We start from the raw sequence: 20,708 nt of genomic DNA on the forward strand, positions 1-20,708 counted from the left end.
CCGATCCCAGTGTTACGCATCGGGTGTTACGTCATCTGTACTGAATGTACCAATCATTTCCAAACTTTTCAATTGGTTGTTTAGAATGTTTCCACAAGGTGGCGACATAGACTCACCACTGCTATGTAAGAGCGATGTAACACTAGTCATGTTTCATAACTCACCCTTTGTCCTCTGCTGCATTGCTTAAATCAGTTTTATTGTAAAAAAAATTAAAAAATAAAGGCAACAATTTGACCTAAATTGATATCTTACAATCTAAGTCTATACACTGCAAAACCATTCCGATCTAAAATCTGATGAATATGCAAAATCCTGCACAATGCTACAGGACATTGACACAAGAATGATGCCACTTGTTCGGTGATCCAGACCTCATCCAGTGCGTCTTGTTAGTTAGTTTGCTTGGTGGCTGAGGCTTGCTACCGCGAGGACAGCATCATGACAAACTCTGCAGGGGGAGACGGAGACAGACACCGCACCAGATACATTGATTAGAATCAGGGGGCTCTGGATATTGCAGGGGACAACATAAGACACAAACCCCATGTTACATCTGCCCTCATTAAAATGCATTGGATGCCATTAGAAGTCACGGTGTGATAATGACAATGTCAGTTCCATTCTGTCCGCTGGGGGGAGGGGGGTTGAGGATGGGACCATTTTAGTTTTGAGGGGGACCCTTGATTTTACAGTCCTATATGACAGTCATTTTTACAGTAGTGTTTGTGCTCTATGGACCTTGTATTTACAAAAACAAAATGTGGGTACTTTATAGTAATCCAAAGAATTCAGTAGGTGCAACGACCTTAGTTAAAACGCGGTACATAGTGGGGCTGTAAAATAAAGTGTAACCAGTTCATTTGTGTCCAAATTGCGTTTCCAAATCGACCCCAAGCCCACACCCCTACCTACAACTGGCCCCAGGCACAAGTATTTCTGGAAGAATTGGACAGGTATGAAGCAATATGCTGTAATCTACACCCAACCTATCACAGGGAATATTGCTTAAACCCATCTGACCCCCTCCGATCAATACTGTACGTGTGCATAGGGTTGATATTGAGACTATAGGGGTTGAATTGGAATTCATCCCACAACCTGGTCTCAGAACATTTTGTATAATTCTGTTCGTAAATCCAACACACTCCATTTAGTATGTATGATATGTTACGTTTTGGTATGGTTACATAAGAAAGATTGTTACTTAAGGTGGATGGGTAGGTGTTTAAAACCTCTTGGGGCTAGGTGGGACGCTAGCGTGCCACCCGTGGTGCACTCCATCAACAGCAGGTGCATTTCAAGAGCGGCAAATTTGAATCCAAATAAATGTCAAAATTCAAATTTTTCAAAAATACAACTATTTTACACCATTTGAAAGATAAACATCTCCTTAATCTAACCACGTTTTACGATTTCAAAAAGGTTTTACGGCGAAAGCATAAATTTAGAGTATGTTAGGACAGTACATTTACAAGAGTTGTGTGTAATGTTTTGTCAAGTCAAAGACAGGGTCACCAAAACCATAAAACCAGCTAAAATGATGCACTAACCTTTTACAATCTCCATCAGATGACACTCCTAGGACATTATGTTAGACAATGCATGCATTTTTAGTTCTATCAAGTTCATATTTATATCCAAAAACAGCGTTTTACTATGGCATTGATGTTGAGGAAATCGTTTCCCTCCAATAACCGGCAGTCAAGTCAGCGTAACAAATTAAATAATTAAAATTAGAAAACATTGGTAAAATATTATATTGTCATTTAAAGAATTATAGATTTACATCTCTTGAACGCAATCAACTTGCCAGATTTAAAAATAACCTTACTGGGAAATCACACTTTGCAATAATCTGAGCACTGCGCCCAGAAAAATACGCGTTGCGATACAGACTAGACGTCATGTTGGGGAGATCTAAAATCGAAAATACTATGTAAATAATCCATTACCTTTGATTCTCTTCATCAGATGTCACTTCCAGGTATCACAGGTCCATAACGAATGTAGTTTTGTTCAAAAAAGCTCATCATTTATGTCCAAAAATCTCCGTCTCGTTAGCACATGATGTAAGCCAGCCGGACTTCTCGTCATGAACGAGGGGAAAAAATATATTTCCGTTCGTTCAAACATGTCAAACGTTGTATAGCATAAATCATTAGGGCCTTTTTTAACCAGAACATGAATAATATTCAAGGTGGACGAATGCATACTCTTTTATAACGTATTGGAACGAGGGTACCCAACATGAACTCGCGCCAGGTGTCTAATGGGACATCATCGTTCCATGGCTCTTGTTCGGTCAGATCTCCCTCCAGAAGACTCAAAACACTTTGTAAAGGCTGGTGACATCTAGTGGAAGCAATAGGAAGTGCCAAAATATTCCTAAACCCCTGTGTTTTTCAATGGGATAGGTTTAAAGTCAATACAACACATCAGGTATCCACTTCCTGTCAGAAAATGTCTCAGGGTTTTGCCTGCCAAATGAGTTCTGTTATACTCACAGACACCATTCAAACAGTTTTGGAAACTTTAGAGTGTTTTCTATCCATATATAATAAGTATATGCATATTCTAGTTACTGGGTAGGATTAGTAACCAGATTAAATCGGGTACATTTTTTTTATCCAGACGTGCAAATGCTGCCCCCTAGACCCAACAGGATAACATGAATGTCTAGCAACCCAAAGGTTGCTAGTTCAAATCTCATCACAGACAACTTTAGCATTTTAGCTAGTTTTCAACTACTTACTACTTTTTAGCTACTTTGCAACTACTTAGCATGTTAGCTAACCCTTCCCCTAACCTTAACCCTTTTAGCTAACCCTTCACCTAACCCTAACCCTTTAACCTAACTCCTAAACTGAACCCTAACCTTAACCCTAACCTCTAGCCTAGCTAGCATTAGTGAGCTCGCTAACGTTAGCCACCTACTAGAATTTGTAACATATCAAACGCTTTGCTAATTCGTAACATATAATCCCAATTATAATTCACAACATATCTGTTACACCCTGATCTGTTTCACCTGTCTTTGTGCTTGTTTCCATCCCCCTCCAGGTTTCGCCCATCTTCCCCATTATCCCCTGTGTATGTATACCTGTGTTCTCTGTTTGTCTGTTGCCAGTTCGTTTTGTTTCGTGAAACCTATTAGCATTTGTTTCCCTGTTCCTGTCTGTTCTTGCTCCTGTTATCTAGTCCTTCCTGGTTTGACCGTTCTACCTGCCCAGACCCTGAGCCTGCATGTAGTTCTATACCTTGCCCCACCTCACTGGATTATTGACCCCTGCCTACCCTAACCCTGAGACTGCCTGCTGTTCTGGACCTTTTGCAGCCTCTCTGGATTACTGACCTCATGCCTGCCTTTGACCTGTCGTTTGCCTGCCCCTGTACTAGAAATAAACGTTTGTTTCTACGATACTGTCTGCATTAGGGTCATACCTGAAACCTGATAATATCATACAAAATGGCTGATGGACATCCACAAATTAATGCAAAATATACGAAATGTAACATATACTAAATGGAGTGTCTCGGATTTACATACAGAATCATACGAAATGCTCTGAGACCAGGTTGCATCCCATCATCCCTCTCCTACATATCTGTTTCCCTGTCTGTAAAGTTCTCCAAACCAATCGGTTAACCAAGCATAACCGATCTCATCGTGTCCCCTGCACCCTCAGCATGCCTCCCATCTGACAATCAAACATCCATCTATCCACCTGTCAATCACACCATGGCTCCAGCCAGTAGTAGCCATTAAACAACCATAGGCAGGACCCATCCATCCCATAATTTCAGTCCCTCGGTCAATTCTGGTTACATTTTCCATTATGCTTCTTTATGGACATGACTGTTGAATGACTTCTATGGCTGTGTCCCATATGGTACCCTATTCCCTAAAGTAGTGCACTATGTATGGAATAGGGTGGCATTTGGATCTCAGACAATGTCTGGTCTTCTAAAGCTATAGGTGTGCAACTTCAACAATTGATTGACGAGATGGCTGAAGGGCTCAGTAAGAGGGATCAGGCTAGTTGGATCGCCCCAAGAGGGCTAATTGTTGATAATGCGTGGGCCACCTCCTTATTGATCCCCTGCTTACGCAGAGACTCCCATCCACATGTTTCCAATTATTATTATTGATTGGGCCTTCGCTTGACTGGCTAGGACAAACACAAGCATGCGTTTTGTGGGGGGATTACTGAGGGACATGAGAGAGGTCTTGTTTTAGTTATTGAGGTGTGTGTGTGTGTGTGTGTGTGTGTGTGTGTGTGTGTGTGTGTGTGTGTGTGCTGGTTTGAAAGTGTGTGAAGTGTGGCATAACTGAGAGTTAAGTGTGTGTATCCATGTGCATGTATACAGTCCTTGCGCAGTCCAAATGTTTTTTGTGCCATGTGTGACTGTGCATGCATGGATCCGGGTCTCCCACGGGAGTAACCGTCTTAGACCAAAATAAAATTCCCCCGCAGGCAGGGCTACCTCATCACCTGACCATTAGCAACCACGCTCGCTACATTCACAACTCCTTCCCCACAAGAGACCGCCCCCACGTTGGGCGCCAATGTAACATGCAGGATATGATCCCGGATCTCCCACAGGGGCAGCCAACGTTTTAAACCAGGGATCATCAACTAGATCCAGGCACAAGCTGATTTTTTCTTGAATGGATGGTCAGGGAGCCGGAACATAATTACAAATAATTTGTAGACTCCAAATTGGCCGCAAGAAGCCCAAATAGATATAATATTTCACCAAAACATAATAATTTTAAACCTTGCTTACATTTGTATACAATCACATACATCTCTCTATTATGCGATTTCCGAAATTAAAATCACTTGGAGCTAATTTCATGGTGTTTTTACAGTATTTTATGTCCAAAAATAATAATAAAAAAATAAAAACAATATCAATTTTTTTTAATCAGAAAACACTGGGCCAAATAAAATCAACCACGTGCCAAATTCGGCTTGCGTGCAACCAGTTGGGGAACCCTGTTTTAGACCATTAGACCAAGAGGAAATTCCCATTTTGTCTAAGGGCAGACACTGCTTTTGAAGTTCGCAGGCGGGGCTACCTCATCACGTGACCATGAGCAACCATACCTGACTCATGTCCACTGTAATGATTGCCTTAAAGCACTACTGATGAGATTGGATTGGGTTATCCACCCACCTTACCTCCACTGTGCTCATCTCTGCACTCTTTTCCTCTCCCCTCCTCTCTCCTAGGACCTACTTTTTTTCTGTCCCCTCCCTCTCCTGTCCTTTCTCTTCTCCTACCTTATCCTCGCTCCTCCCTCATCCTCTCCCCTCTCTTGACACTTATCCCCTCCGTCCCTCTTACCCCCTCCCTCTCTCCCCCCCCCATCAACCTTCCCAACTCCCCTCACCATCAAAGTCTATTCCGCCATCCTTGTTGAGGTCGATGTCCTGGAGGATCTCCTCCAGCTCGCCCTTCTTCAGCTTCTCGCCCAGAAGGGCCTTCATGCTGTCCTTCAGCTCCTCCAAGGTGATGCGCCCGTCCCCGTTGCTGTCAAACTGGGGGAGAGGAGGGGTCGAGAGGAGGGGAGATGATGATGATGACGGACGGACAGAGGGCAGTGGATGAAGATGAGGATGATTATGCTGATAATGACTTTTATGTAGCAGATCAGTTACAATTAATTATTGTTGATTAAGTTAATTAAGCGGTGAGAAGGAACAAATCAGACCTGGTTCAAATACTTTCAGTTACTTGAGATGCTCTTGATTTAGTTTGCCCTGCGCAATTGAACCAATGGAATAACCCCAAAAAGTATAAACTCTAACACTTTCATGTTCTTGACGAAGGTCTAAACCAAACTCAGGAATTCAGAGAGCATAAGGTGCCAAGTCCTAACTATGAGAACCATGGCTTTGACCTTGAGTTTTCTCCGCTCCATACTAAAATGTGTAGAATTGCAGAGGGGGGCAAATGATCACTTAGGGCCCCCAAAAGTCTAGGTCCCTGTTCTGGAGTGAGATTGGTTGCAAAGCCAAACCATAATTTGTGTCAATTCCATTTTCAAATCAGTCAAATCAGGAAGTGACTTGGATTTCAAATCAATAATTTCAATATAAACTGTTCGTAAATGAGCAGAAGATATTTATGAACTTTTCTCAATTAATTCTTATGTTTGGCTGAGAGATTTAAATAGTACATGTGTATAATTTTGTTTATTATATTTCTTATTTTTCTTATTTGTTTTTTAATTCTCATTCGGAAAAGTGTACGCTCAACATGCCTCTGCATCACTGGTCTGGCTCCCTAAAGGTATGGTCTGGCTCGTCTACAAAAATTGCAACAAATGTATCAATAGCTTGAGCCCTTTAAACTTATCTGTGCCAGTTCACCTGGCAGCCCTATGTAACTAGCTAGCTAGCTAGCTAGTAGCACCAATAGCTAGGAGGTCCAATGCAGACATTTTAATCTCAAAATCAAATCATTTCTGCATAGCAGTCAAATACATTATTATGATTGTTTTCAATTAAAATGGTCAAAGAGAAACAAAAATAGTTTCTTAGCCATATCGCCCGGCAGGCCAAAACTCATTCCCACCGAAACAGGCTGTTTTCAAACCGCTCTTAGATCGCATTATCATAATTTTCACAATTTCACAGTATTATTCTTGTGTTTAATACATAAAACATAGGAAATCAGATTTGGACTAAATTGGGTCTTTAAGATATATTTCCCATGATTTATCTCCAAAAAGAGAACTGTCAGAATTGTTACAGTGTACGCTGGCAAGCCTAGTATTTGCGCAAGAGCTAGCTTTCTCTCCTTTAAATATCTGTAATTGACTGCACCTGCTAACCTTAGTTAGCTAGCTAATCAGTGCAATTGTGCAAAAAAATTCTAGCTAACTACAATATCTTCAGAAAGTATTTATACCCCTTGACTTACTCCACATTTTGTTGTGTTACAGTCTCAATTCAAAATGGATAACAAAAAAATAAATCTCACTACACATAATACCCCATGACAAAATGAAAACATGTTTAAAATACATTTTTTCTAATTTATTGAAATCAACATAAAAAATATCTTATTTATATAAGTATTCACACCCCTGAGTCAATACTTTGTAGAAGCAACTATGGCAGCGATTACAGCTGTGAGTCTTTCTGGGTAAGTCTCTAAGAGCTTTCCACATCTGGATTGTGCAACATCTGCCGTTATTCTTTTCAAAATTCTTCAAGCTCTACCAAATTGGTTGTTGATCATTGCCATAGATTTTCAAATAGAGTTAAGCCAAAACAATAACTTGGCCATTCAGGAACATTCATTGTAGAGCATGGTGTTTGGAACGCCAGGGTTGTGGGTTCGATTCCCACCGGGGACCAGTACGGAGAAAAAAAATATGAAATGTATGCATTCACTACTGTAAGTCGCTCTGGATAAGAGCGTCTGCTAAATGACAAAAATGTAAAAAAAAAAATTAAAGATTGTTTTCTTGGAAAGCAACTGCAGCCTTGTGTTTTAAGTTATTGTCCTGCTGAAAGGTGAATTCATCTCCCAGTGTCTGGTGGAAAGCAGAACCAGGTTTTCCTCTAAGATTTTGCCTTTGCTTAGCTCCATTTCATGAATTTTTTTATCCTGAAAAACTCCCCAGTCCTTAACAATTACAAGCGTACCCATAACATGATGCAGCCACCACTATGCTTGAAAATATGGAGAGTGGTACTCAGTAATATGTTGTATTGGATTTGCCCTAAGAATAACACTTTGTATTCAGGACAAACATTTATTTGCTTTGCCTTGTTACAAAAAGGATGCAAGTCTTGGAATATTTGTATTCTGTACAGGCTTCTTTCTTTTCACTCTGTCAATTAGGTTAGTATTGTGGAGTAACTACAATGTTGTTGATCCATCCTCAGTTTTCTCCTATTACAGCCATTAAACTATGTAACTGCTTTAATGTCACCATTGGCCTCATGGTGAAATCCCTGAGCGGTTTCCTTCCTCTCCAGCAGCTGAGTTAAGAAGGACGCCTATATATTTGTAGTAACTAGGAGTATTGATACACCATCCAAAGTGTAATTAATAATATTCAGTCTAACAATAGGTGTCCTTCTTTGTGAGGCATTGGAAAATCTTCCTGGTCTTTGTGGTTGAATCTGTGTTTGAAATTCACTCCTCGACTGAGCCTCGACTCAGGGACCTTACAGATAAATTGTATGTGTGGGGTACAGACAGTTGTGTAAAGTACTTAAGTAAAAATACTTTAAAGTACTACTTAAGTTGTTTTTTGTGGTATCTGTACTTTTCTTTACTATTTACTATTGACAACTTTTACTTCACTACATTACTAAAGAAAATAATGTACTTTTTACTCCATACATTTTCCCTGACATCCAAAAGTACAGTACTTGTTACATTTTGAATGCTTAGCAGGAGAACAAAAATGGTCCAATTTACACGTTCATCAAGAGAATATGCCTGGTCATCCCTACTGCCTCTGATCTGGCAGACTCAGTAACCACAAATGCTTAGTTTGTAAATTATGTATGAGGGTTGGAGTGTGCCCCTGGCTATCCGTAAATTTAAAAAACAAGAAAATGGTGCCGTCTGGTTTATTTAATATATGGAATTAGAAATTATTCATACTTTCACTTTTACTTTTGATACTTTAGTATATTTTAGCAATTACGTTTACTTTTGATACTTAAGTAGATTTAAAACCAAATACTTTTAGACTTTTACTCAAGTAGTATTTACTGGGTGACTTTGACTTTTACTTGAGTCATTTGTTATGATGGCATTCTCTCAACCAGCTTCAGAAGGTAGTCACCTGGAATGCATTTCAATTAACAGGTGTGCCTTGTTAAAAGTTAATTTGTGGAATTTCTTAGCAAGAGTGTGCAAAGCTGTCATCAAGGCAAAGGGTGGTTTAAAAACTTCCACAACAGAAACAGAGGACAGGGAGGTGGAGGACAAGCAAGAGGATGAGGGACAGGTAGATGTGTCAGTGCAGTGCGAGCAGATGTTACAAAGGTAGGTTGAAGTGACAGCGTTTTAACTACTTTGCAGATATGACACAAACAGACAATCCTAATGTCAGTAAAATGTATCAAATTCCCAGTCTCTGCCTCAAAACCAATAACCAGACGTTTTAATAATAGATTCTATTTGACTCAAAATTCCATGACGTACAATAAGGCATTATTGCCAGAATAGATGGATGCAAGTCAATGCATGATTCATGTAATTCACCAATACATTTCTTGGTAGTCCCAAAAACATTGCTATCAGGTTGTATATCACAGCTGGCCTTTGTATATCACAGCTGGTACATTGTTTGCTGCTTCCGCCCATTCGGGATGCACTGTTTTAAGTTTCAATGACTCAATATTTTGAGAGAAAAAAACAGACGACTGTAACTAAGGCTGGAAATGACAGTACAATCAAACTAGCAAGGGCAATGATCACAAGTCAGACATAACCTGGTTAATAGGCTAACACACACGTGTCGAACACAAGGCCCGCAGGTGGAATTGGACACAAGTTGTCTCATCTATGAAAGAAAACATGCAACAAACACCATGCAAAGGAGAAACTCGTAGGCCTATTACAGCAACATTCGAACAGTAGCCTAGGCTGGCTACTCAACTACAATACATGTTGAGTGCTCCATACAGCAATGCTGCATTCAACATGTTTTAAGTGTACAACAACCTATAGCTACGTTTTTGTTATTTGGAGTTATTGAATACTTTTTGATTAGGGTCGCAGCATACTATGCACATCTGCAAGCATAGCAGCAAAGACTGGACAAATATTATTTATCTCTTTTGTTTTAATATCTTAAAAGTCGATATACATTATCATATGTACATAAATGGACATTATAAAGGGCCATATTTTTTCGAATAAAACAATGGCCAGTTTAGGTCGCAGTTGCACGTTTTTTTTGTAAAAACAAATAGGCTATGTCTGGCCCGCAAATTTGTTGTGTTTTTTTTAAATATGGCCCGTGCACTGATTGAGTTTAACACTGCTTTTAGTTGTTCATTACATGTATTTGGCATCGATCAAATGGGCGGGCAGGCAGGCAGGCAAGTTCCCGTTCAGTTGTCAAAACGTGGGTTGGGACAATCATGCATTGGCAGGCAAGCTGCAGAAGGAGGAGCAGACTACTAGTCCCCATCATTTATCAGTGCAATTTTGACGGCCAACTAACTGAAAACGTTTGAGAGGGTTTATCTAATGTTCCCTCGTTAGATTCTATCTCATCTAGCTCTGGCTAGAATTAGGTGTTGATCTTGTTGTTGTTGATGTGCAGAACTGAGGGCGAGAGAGCCTACCTTTTCATGGTTGTTTGATCAGTAGGACTGTGAAGTTCCCAAATGTAAGAGCACTACCGTGGCATTTACACATTTGCAGAAATCCATTCAGGTGTATTTTGTGGCTTTTGGCGAATGTGTTCTAATGATCTAAAGTCATGCTGTTGATTAGGCCTGTAAACACACAGTCCAGTTCAAAGTGAATGAAGGCAGGCCCGTGTGGCTTATTTGTATATAGGCCTACTGCAGCTCTGATTGGCTATGGCGCACAGGTCTGTGTAGACTCCGGACCTGGACAAGACCGATATTTTTATTCGGTTTTATTTACTGCAGTGTCTATTAATTGTCCAAACGCACGGCCGCTTTCCCACTCTATATTACTATAGAACTTTCGCAAATAATTTACTCATCGTAATTTCCAAACATTCTATGAATTTATGAAAAACGTGAAAATAACCATCTCTAAGTGGTCGCTTGTCAGAATTTTTTTTTTTTAAGTGTCATATTCTTCCTGGGGGTGTATATGAACAGATTTGAATACGATTTCATTTTGCTAAAATGCTGTCCGTTCCACTTTATCTTTCACACTGTTATCATTCGTAATGATTAGAGAATGCACCACTTGCTTGGGTTTTTAAAAAGTTATTTGAAAGCACTCTGTACACACCGTAGGGTCCTCTGACCTGTCTGATAGCACATTCTTATGGATCTTGCACACTTCCTAGGGGCGATCTCATCTGCTTGAAAACACACATCTCGTGGCTTTTGCACACTTCCTAGTGTCCTTCTCGCACCTGTTTGAAAGCACTGCGTACCTCCCTCATCCCCATCATGTGAGCTGTCTCAGCCAGCATCCTAGGGCCCATCAGCTCAGTACAGAAATCATCAAAGTCCACGTGACCGCCCCCTACAGAGAGGGAGACATCAGATTACACACACACAAACACACACACACATACGCACAAAGTGCCGTTTCCACCTGACATCAATCAAATACACAATATCCCAAACTTCAAAAACAGACATTAGTCCTACGCACACGTGTCACACATGCACACACCCGCCTCCTCTAACTTCCTAGAGGGAGACATCAATCATACGCACATGCACAGACCCCTGAGAGAGCCATGAGTCAAACACGACACACACACCAGAGGAGGCTGGTGGGAGGAGCTATAGGAGGACGGGCTCATTGTAATGTCTGGAATGGAATAAATGGAAAGGTATCAAGCACATCAACCATATGGAACCAAATGTTTGACTCTGTTCCAATAATTCCATTCCAGCCATTACAATGAGCCCATCCTCCTATAGCTCCTCCCACCAGCCTCCTCTGACACATACCACTATTCCCTTCCCACACACACAGACACACCACTAACTCCTCCGCACACACACACACACACACACACACACACACACACACACACACACACACACACACACCCCTCCATACACACACACACATCACTAACCCTCCACACACACACACTACTAACCCCTCCGCACACACACACACACACACACCACTAACACCTCCGCACACACACACCCAAACACACGCCACTAACCCCTCCACACACACACACACACACACACACACCACTATCCCCTCCGCACACACCTGCATACACACACACACACACACACACACACACACACACACACACACACACACACACACACACACACACACACACACATCACTAACCCCTCTGCAAACACACACACACACACACACACACACACACACACACACACACACACACACACACACACACACACACACACACATCACTAACCCCTCTGCAAACACACACACACACACACCACTAACCCTCCACACACACACTACTAACCCCTCCGCACACACGCACGCACGCACGCACACACACACACACACACACAGACCACTAACACCTCCGCACACACACACCCAAACACACACCACTAACCCCTCCGCACGCACACATACACACACACACACATACACACCACTAACCCCTCCACACATCCAAACACACACCACTAACCCCTCCACACATCCAAACACACACCACTAACACCTCCGCACACAAACACACATGCTCACATTTCATCTTGATCTGCTGTATAATCTCTATGAGCTCCATCTCAGTGGGCATGTATCCCATGGTCCTCATACAGTCGGCCACGTCCTTGTAGTGCAGGAAGCCATCCCCATCGTAGTCAAACTCCTTAAAGGCCACCTGCAGCTCTGAGACACTCACTCACGCACGTACACACACACACACACACACACACACACACACACACACACGCACACACACACACACACACACACACACACACACACACACACACACACACACACACACACACACACACACACACACACACACACACAACAACAATGTGTACAATGTTATAATATTTACAGTGCTCAATAATTGTGGTGCAGTGGTTTTCGAGCAGCTTAGCAGCTCCAAAACTCGTATTGCTGAATGATGTTTCAAGAAGCTAATAGCCAGTAACATTTACAAGCTACCATTGTGTCCTGTATGACTCACAAGGTTAAGTAGAGCTTATGAGAGACTCAAGCATTTTGGACAATAAACTGTATGCCTGCGGAATATTTTGTTTCTTAAAACGTTCTATAATATTGCTTGCATTAGCACTATTCATTTCACTAACAAAGGTTTAAAGGTATACTCATCAATATGACATCAGTTGGTCGATTTCCTGCTTACAGACATCAACAACAACTGAATTCACTGTAAAGAATGCCCCAAATTGGCGCATCAAAATTGACACCCTCCCTTGAGGCGTGGCCACGTTGGGGCGAGCCAATAGTCCTTCTTGGAGGATTATAATTTAGTTGATGTTGATTTATGTATGCAGGTAGTCGCCCCGTTGCGTATGAAGACGTCATATCGCTGGCACTACCCTTAAGTGCACTAGTAAAATGGACTCTCGCTCACTGTGTGGACTGCACTTGCTTAATACATTTCTATAATCAATAACAAAGATTTACCATCCAACTCCTCAGGCATCAGCTCCCTATCCTGCAGTAAACAGAGAAGGGAGATTAAGAGAGAGCATGAGTGTGTTCCCTAAATCTCTGCTCCATTATAGCAGAGTAGTCCCTTGAGAAATATACCCCACTTGAATCCATTTTTTTTTTATAGAGTATTAAGGTAACATGCATATCATATCAACCACCGCAGCGCGCCTGACAGAGACCCTAATGGGATTACTCCACGACATGCCTTTCTAGTCTGAGCAATGACATATACACACAGCATGTGCAAGCATACACACACACACACACACACACACACACACACACACACACACACACACACACACACACACACACACACACACACACACACAGTCATAAAGTGCTACCATACTCTCAATAACTCACTCTCTCTCTCACACACACACACACACACACACACACACACACACACACACACACACACACACACACACACACACACACACCTACACAGGCTACTTCTTAACACATGATATCACTCTCATCTCAGGTCGTTAATATACACATACATACATTAATACCACCCTTTACTCAAGATAAGAGACAAGAAGTCAACTGTGACGACACACCAGTGTTTTTCCTATATTTATTTATCAGCGGTGCACCGGCACTGCTAAATCATGGCCACCAATGCAACCATATACACAGTGGTGTAAAGTACTAGGAATATGAGACCAAATACTAAACGTTTAACTACTTTATTTATAAGAATTACAATCATTTTAACCCGTACCTTTTTGAGAAGAAAATGTATTACTTGTTAAACAAAAAGATTTTGAGCATACAATCTACTGTAACTCAGTATTTGAAGTATTTATTTTATACTGTCATTATTGCTCATCTTTATCAAGGGTATCAATAATTTCGGTCTCTAGTGTCCAGTGAAAGTCTATACACCAATAGCACAGTCTTTACATTTTGCTGCCTTAAAATTACATCTATAAAGGGACTACATTTTTTCCCTACAGATCTAAACAACCTACTCAACATTTTCAAATTGAAAGACATTTATTGAACATTTTCCAAATGAAGTAAAAAGGAAGGAACACTTAACACTTCTTACAAAGCCTTTCTGGTGTGTCTTTGGCTTAAATTGTTTTGTAATTGTCCCGCTGAAAAAAAACTTTGTCCCAGGGTTAGATATTCAGAAGACAGAGGCAGGGTTTTTGCTCAACTTTAATGTTTCTTTTGCTCCTGACAAACTCCCCAGTCCCTCCCGGTGACAAACACCCATAACACGATGCAGCCAGGAATGTAGTGTTTGGTTTTCGCCAGGCATAATGGGACCCATGTCATCAAAAAAGTTTTGACTCATTTGTCCATATAACATTCTTCCAAGAGTCTTCATGATCATTCAGGTGCTTCCAAGTGCTTTTTGGCAAACATCAGTCAACTTTTTGGACAAGATGGGTCCCATTATGTCTGGTGAAAACCAAACACTGCATTCCACAGAAAAAACCTCATACTGTCAAGCATGGTGGTGGTAGTGTGATGGTTTGGGGATGCTTTGCTGCCTCAGGACCTGGACGACTTGCCTTAATATAAGGAACCATGAATTCTGCTCTGTATCAGAGAATTCTACAGGAGAATGGCAGACCATCCATCTGTGAGCTGAAGCTGAAGCGTAGCTGGGTCATGCAGCAAGATAATGATCCAAAACGCACAATTAAGTTTTCATGAAAATTGCTAAAAAGCAACAAATCTGAAGTTTTGGAACGACCCAGTCAAAGTCCAGACCTAATCCAAATTCAGATGTTGTAGCAAGACATGAAACGAGAAGTTCATGCTTGAAAACCCACAAATGTCGTTGAGTTAAAGCAGTTCTGCCAACATTCCTCCACAGTGATGTGAGAGACTGATCAACAACTACAGGAAGTGTTTGGTTAGAGTCATTGCAGCTAAAGGTGGCACAACCAGTTATTGAGTGTAAGGGGGTAACTAATTTTTCTCACAGGGGCATTGGCCTTCCCTGTAGCTCAGTTGGTAGAGCATGGTGTTTGCAACGCCAGGGTTGTGGGTTCGTTTCCCACGGGGGGCCAGCACATAAAATAAATAAATAAATGCAATGTATGCATTCACTACTGTAAGTCGCTCTGGATAAGAGCGTCTGCTAAATGACTAAAATGTAAAAAATGTAAAAATGGGTGTTGCATAACTTTGTTTATGAAATAATATGCATCGTTGTGTTATTTTTTCACTCAGGTTACCTTTATCTAATATTAGGTTTTGGTTGAAGATCTGATAACATTCAGTATAAAAATATGCAAAAGTAGAGAAAATTACAAAGGGGGAAATACTTTTTCACAGCACTGTATACAGTGCCTTATGGAAAGTATTCAGACCCCTTGACCTCTTCCACATTTTGTTACATTACAGCTTTATTCCCCCCAAAATTTAAACACTCAGTAATCTACTCACAATACCCATAATAACAAAGTGAAAACAGATTTTTTTATTTTTTGCAAATATATAAAATATAAAAACTGAAATACCTTATATACATAAGTGTTCAGACCCTTTCCTATGAGACTCAAAATTGAGCTCAGGTGTATCCTGTTTCCATTGATCATCCTTGAGATGTTTCTAAAACTTGATTGGAGTCCACCTGTGGTAAATTCAATTGCTTGGACATGATTTGGAAAGGCACACACCTGTCTATATAAGGTCCCACAGTTGACAGTGCATGTCAGAGTAAAAACCAAGCCATGAAGTCGAAGGAATTGTCCGTAAAGGTCCAAGACAGGATTATGTTGAGGCACAGATCTGGGGAAGGGTACCAAAACATTTCTACAGCATTGAAGATCCCCAAGAAGAAGTTTGGAACAACCAAGACTCTTCCTAGAGCTGTCCGCCCGGCCAAAATGAGCAATCGGGGGAGAAGGGCCTTAGTCAGGGAGGTTCTAGAGAACTTTAGAGTTCCTCTGTGGAGATGGGAGAACCTTCCAGAAGGTCAACCATCTCTGCAGCACTCTACCAATCAGGCCTTTATGGTAGAGTGGCCACACTGAAGCCATTCCTCAGTAAAAAGGCACATGATAGCCCGCTTGGAGTTTTCCAAAAGGCACCTAAAGACTCTCAGACCATGAGAAACAAGATTCTCTGGTCTGATGAAACTAACATTGAACTCTTTAGCCTGAATGCCAAGCATCACATCTGGGGGAAACATGGAACCAACCAAACGGTGAAGCATGGTGGTTGCAGCATCATGCTGTGGGGATGTTTTTCAGTGGCAAGGACTGGGAGACTACTCAGGATCGAGGCAAAGATGAATGGCGCAAAGTACAGAGAGATCCTTGATGAAAACCTGCTCCAGAGCGCTCAGGACCTCAGACTGGGGCGAAGGTTCACCTTCCAACAGGACAACGACCCTAAGCACACAGCCAAGACAACGCAGGAGTGGCTTCAGGACAAGTCTCTGAATGTTCTTGACTGACCCAGCCAGCGCCTGGACTTGAACCCGTTCTAACATCTCTGGAGAGACCTGAAAATAGCGGTGCAGCAATGCACCCCATCTAACCTGACAGAGCTTGAAAGGATCTGCAGAGAAGAATGGGAGAATCTCCCCAAATATAGGTGTGCCAAGTTAGTAGCGTCATGCCCAAGAAGACTTGATGCTGTAATCGCTGCCAAAGGTTCTTCAACAAAGTACTGAGTAAAGGGTCTCTCAACTTATGTAAACGTGTTATTTCAGTTTAGAATTTTTTTGAAATTAGCTAAAATTTCTCCAAACCTGTTTTTGCTTTGTCATTGTGGGGTATTGTCTACTGTAGATTGATAATGATTTTTATATATATACATTTTAGAATGAGGCTGTAATGTAACAAAATGTGGAAAAAGTATTGGGCTCTGAATACTTTCTGATGCCTGTCAAAAGGAGTAGAGGACCAAAGTGCAGCGTGTGTGTAGTTCCACATTTTATTTAATCTGTGAAACTTTGCAATATATAAATAAACTGAATCGACAAAACAACAAACCATGACGCAGAGGAGAAACAAACACTACTCAAAAATAATCAACCACAAAACCCAGGAAGAAAAACCCTACTTAAATATGATCTCCAATTAGAGTCAACGAGGACCAACTGCCTCCAATTGGAGATCATCCCAAACAAACCAACATAGAAATACAAAAACTAGAACCTAAGAACATAGAAATAGAAAACATAGAAAAACACAAAACACCCCCTGTCACGCCATGACCTACTCTACCATAGAAAAAAATATATATATAGTGCCTTTGTCACGTCCTGACCATAATAAGATGGTATTTTCTATGGTAGAGTAGGTCATGGCGTGACAGTGTTTTTCTATATTTTCGATTTCTATGTTCTTAGGTTCTAGTTTTTGTATTTCTATGTTGGTTTGTTTGGGATGATCTCCAATTGGAGGCAGTTGGTATATATATATATATATATATATATATATATGTATACACACACAGTTGGTATATATATATATACACACACACTACCGTTCAAAAGTTTGGGGACACTTAGAAATGTCCTTGTTTTTGAAAGAAAAGCTAATTTTTGGTCCATTAAAATAACATTAAATTGATCAGAAATACATTGTTAATGTTGTAAAAGACTACTGTAGCTGACTTTTAATGGAATATCTACATAGACGTACAGAGGCCCATTATCAGCAACCATCACTCCTGTGTTCCAATGGCACGTTGTGTTAGCTAATACAAGTTTATAATTTTAAAAGGATAATTGATCATTAGAAAACCCTTTTGCAATTATGTTAGCACAGCTGAAACCTGTTGTTCTGATTAAAACTTATTTTAGCGCTGATCCCGTAACCGGGATCAACATCCAGCCAAAAATCAGAGTGCCATATTCATAACCAAATCTAATAATTTCTGTTTCTCAAACATAGGACTATTTTACACCGTTTTATAGATACACTTCTCCTGAATCGAACCACGTTGTCCGATTTCAAGAAGGCTTTACAGCGAAAGCAAAACATTACATTATGTTAGGAGAGTACATCGTCAAAATAACCACACCGCCATTTTCCTACCAACCACATGCATCACAAATAACCAAAACACAGCTAAATGAAGCACTAACCTTTGACAATCTTCATCAGATGACACTCCTAGGACATCATGTTACACAATACATGCATTCTTTTGTTCGATAAAGTTCATATTTATATATAAAAACAGCATTTTACATCGGCGCATGATGTTCAGAAAATATTTTCCCTCAAATGCATCCCGTGATCAGTGCTACAATTTACTAAATTACTATTCGAAAACATTTTTTAAATGTAATATTGTCATTCAAAGAATTATAGATTAACATCTCGTGAATGCAACCGCATTGCCAGATTTAAAAATAACTTTACTGGGAAATCACACTTTGCAATAAACGAGGTGCTATGCTAAGAAAAATAGGCTAGTTGATACAAGTTAGCGCCATCTTGGAACCATCTAAAATCAAATATACTATTGTAAATATTCCCTTACCTTTGATTATCTTCATCAGAAGGCACTTCCAGGAATCCCAGGTCCACAACAAATGTAGTTTTGTTTGAAAAAGTTAATAATTTATGTCCCAATAGCTCCTTCTTGTTAGCGCGTTCCGAAGGCTACTCAAAATGTACTGAAGCCCGCAGGACTTGTCATCACGAATGTGCAAAAAATATATATTTACGTTCGTTCAAACATGTCAAACGTTGTATAACATAAATCTTTAGGGCCTTTTTCAACCAGAGCTTCAATAATATTCAAGGGGGACGATTGCATTGTCTTACTAAATGTTTCGGAAGATGAGGCTACCCATGGGCGCCTGCATCATAGTAGTAATGGCCCTCCCTCTATGACCAACTTTCCAAGCCTCTCTTTTGGTCCGTTTCTACCATAGAAGACTCAAACCACTTTGTAAAGACTGTTGACATCTAGTGGAAGCCTTAGGAAGTGCTCAATGAATCCTAACTCACGGTGTGTCTCATAGGCAAAGTGTTGAAGGTGATTCCACAAATCAGATTTCCACTTCCTGTTAGGATCTGTCTCGGGGTTTTGACTGCCATATGAGTTCTGTTATACTCACAGACATCATTCAAACAGTTTTAGAAACTTTAGAGTGTTTTCTATCCAAATCTACTAATTATATGCATATCCTAGCTTCTGAGTTTGAGTAGGAGGCCGTTTAAAATGGGCACGTATTGTTTTCAAAATTCGCTGTAGCGCCCCCTATCCTTAAGGAGCTATAAGAAGCAATTAAACTGGCCTTCTTTAGACTAGTTGAGTATCTGGAGCATCAGCATTTGTGGATTACAGGCTCAAAATGGCTAGGAACAAAACACTTTCTTCTGAAACTCGTCAGTCTATTCTTGTTCTGAGAAATGAAGGCTATTCCGTGCGTGAAAGTGCCAAGAAACTGAAGATCTCATACAAGGCTGTGTACTACTCCTTTCACAGAACAGCGGAAACTGGCTCTAACCAGAATAGAAAGAGGAGTGGGATGCCCCGGTGCACAACTGAGCAAGAGGACAAGTACATTAGAGTGTCTAGGTTTTGAAACAGACGGCTCACAAGTCCTCAACTGGCAGCTTCATTAAATAGTACCCGCAAAACACCAGTCTCAATGTCAATAGCGAAGAGGCGACTCTGGGTTGCTGGCCTTCGAGGCAGAGTTCCTCTGTCCAGTGTCTGTGTTCTTTTGCCCATTTTAATCTTTTCTTTTTATTGGCCAGTCTGAGATATGGCTTTTTCTTAGCAACTCTGCCTAGAAGGCCAGCATCCCGGAGTCGCGTCTTCACTGTTGACGTTGAGACTGGTGTTTTGCGGGTACTAATTTAATGAAGCTGCCAGTTGAGGACTTGAGGCCAGGCAAAGCTCAGAGCACAGTGACATTTCACAGTACTCAGAACACTAGGAGCAGAAACATGCTAAAGTCAATGAATCTTACTGGACTCACAGATAGGCCTGTAGGCTGGATAGAAAACAATTGCATGCTAGACAGTGATCGGATCCCACTGGAATGCAGATGGAATTATTGAGTAGAAAAATAGATACTGTGCTTCATGTCTTTCTATTTTGTTACAGTGACACAGGCTAAAAATGGCACCATACTAGTGAAGCTGAACTTCCTTAGCATAAATAGGCTATTGTAGATCCAGTTTAGAAAATGTAAGATACTCATAACATTGAATCCTTCTTCCACAAAGACAGGCCCCACAGGCTAGTAGAAACAGAATGACATATAGCATACAAACAACACTGCATTTTGGTAGCACAAAGATGTGCCCAAAGGCTAAGCTGCATTGCAGTAAAATACAGATCAACCTGGTCTCAGAGCATTTCGTATTATTCTAAATGTAAATCCGGGATACTCAATT

At 40.8% G+C, this 20,708-nt stretch overlaps 1 protein-coding gene across 3 annotated transcripts in view; it reads right to left on the reverse strand.

Moving 5' to 3' along the window:
* Positions 1-102: 102 nt before the first annotated feature.
* LOC106609965 (calcium-binding protein 2) overlaps positions 103-20,708 on the reverse strand; it is a 30,763-nt gene continuing 10,157 nt past the window's right edge. For 2 of the 3 annotated variants that reach the window (XM_045722660.1, XM_014209039.2), the window contains exons 4-8: positions 13,330-13,360; positions 12,409-12,552; positions 11,111-11,223; positions 5,402-5,549; positions 103-451 (exon numbers count right to left, since the gene is read on the reverse strand). In XM_045722660.1, coding sequence (XP_045578616.1) covers positions 423-451; positions 5,402-5,549; positions 11,111-11,223; positions 12,409-12,552; positions 13,330-13,360 — 465 coding nt within the window. In that variant the 3' untranslated portion in view covers positions 103-422. The remainder of the gene's footprint in view (positions 452-5,401; positions 5,550-11,110; positions 11,224-12,408; positions 12,553-13,329; positions 13,361-20,708) is intronic. The other variant, XM_045722661.1, reaches the window with a different exon arrangement.

This window comes from Salmo salar, chromosome ssa08 (assembly GCF_905237065.1).
Source record: "Salmo salar chromosome ssa08, Ssal_v3.1, whole genome shotgun sequence".
NCBI classification, from domain to species: Eukaryota; Metazoa; Chordata; class Actinopteri; order Salmoniformes; family Salmonidae; genus Salmo; species Salmo salar.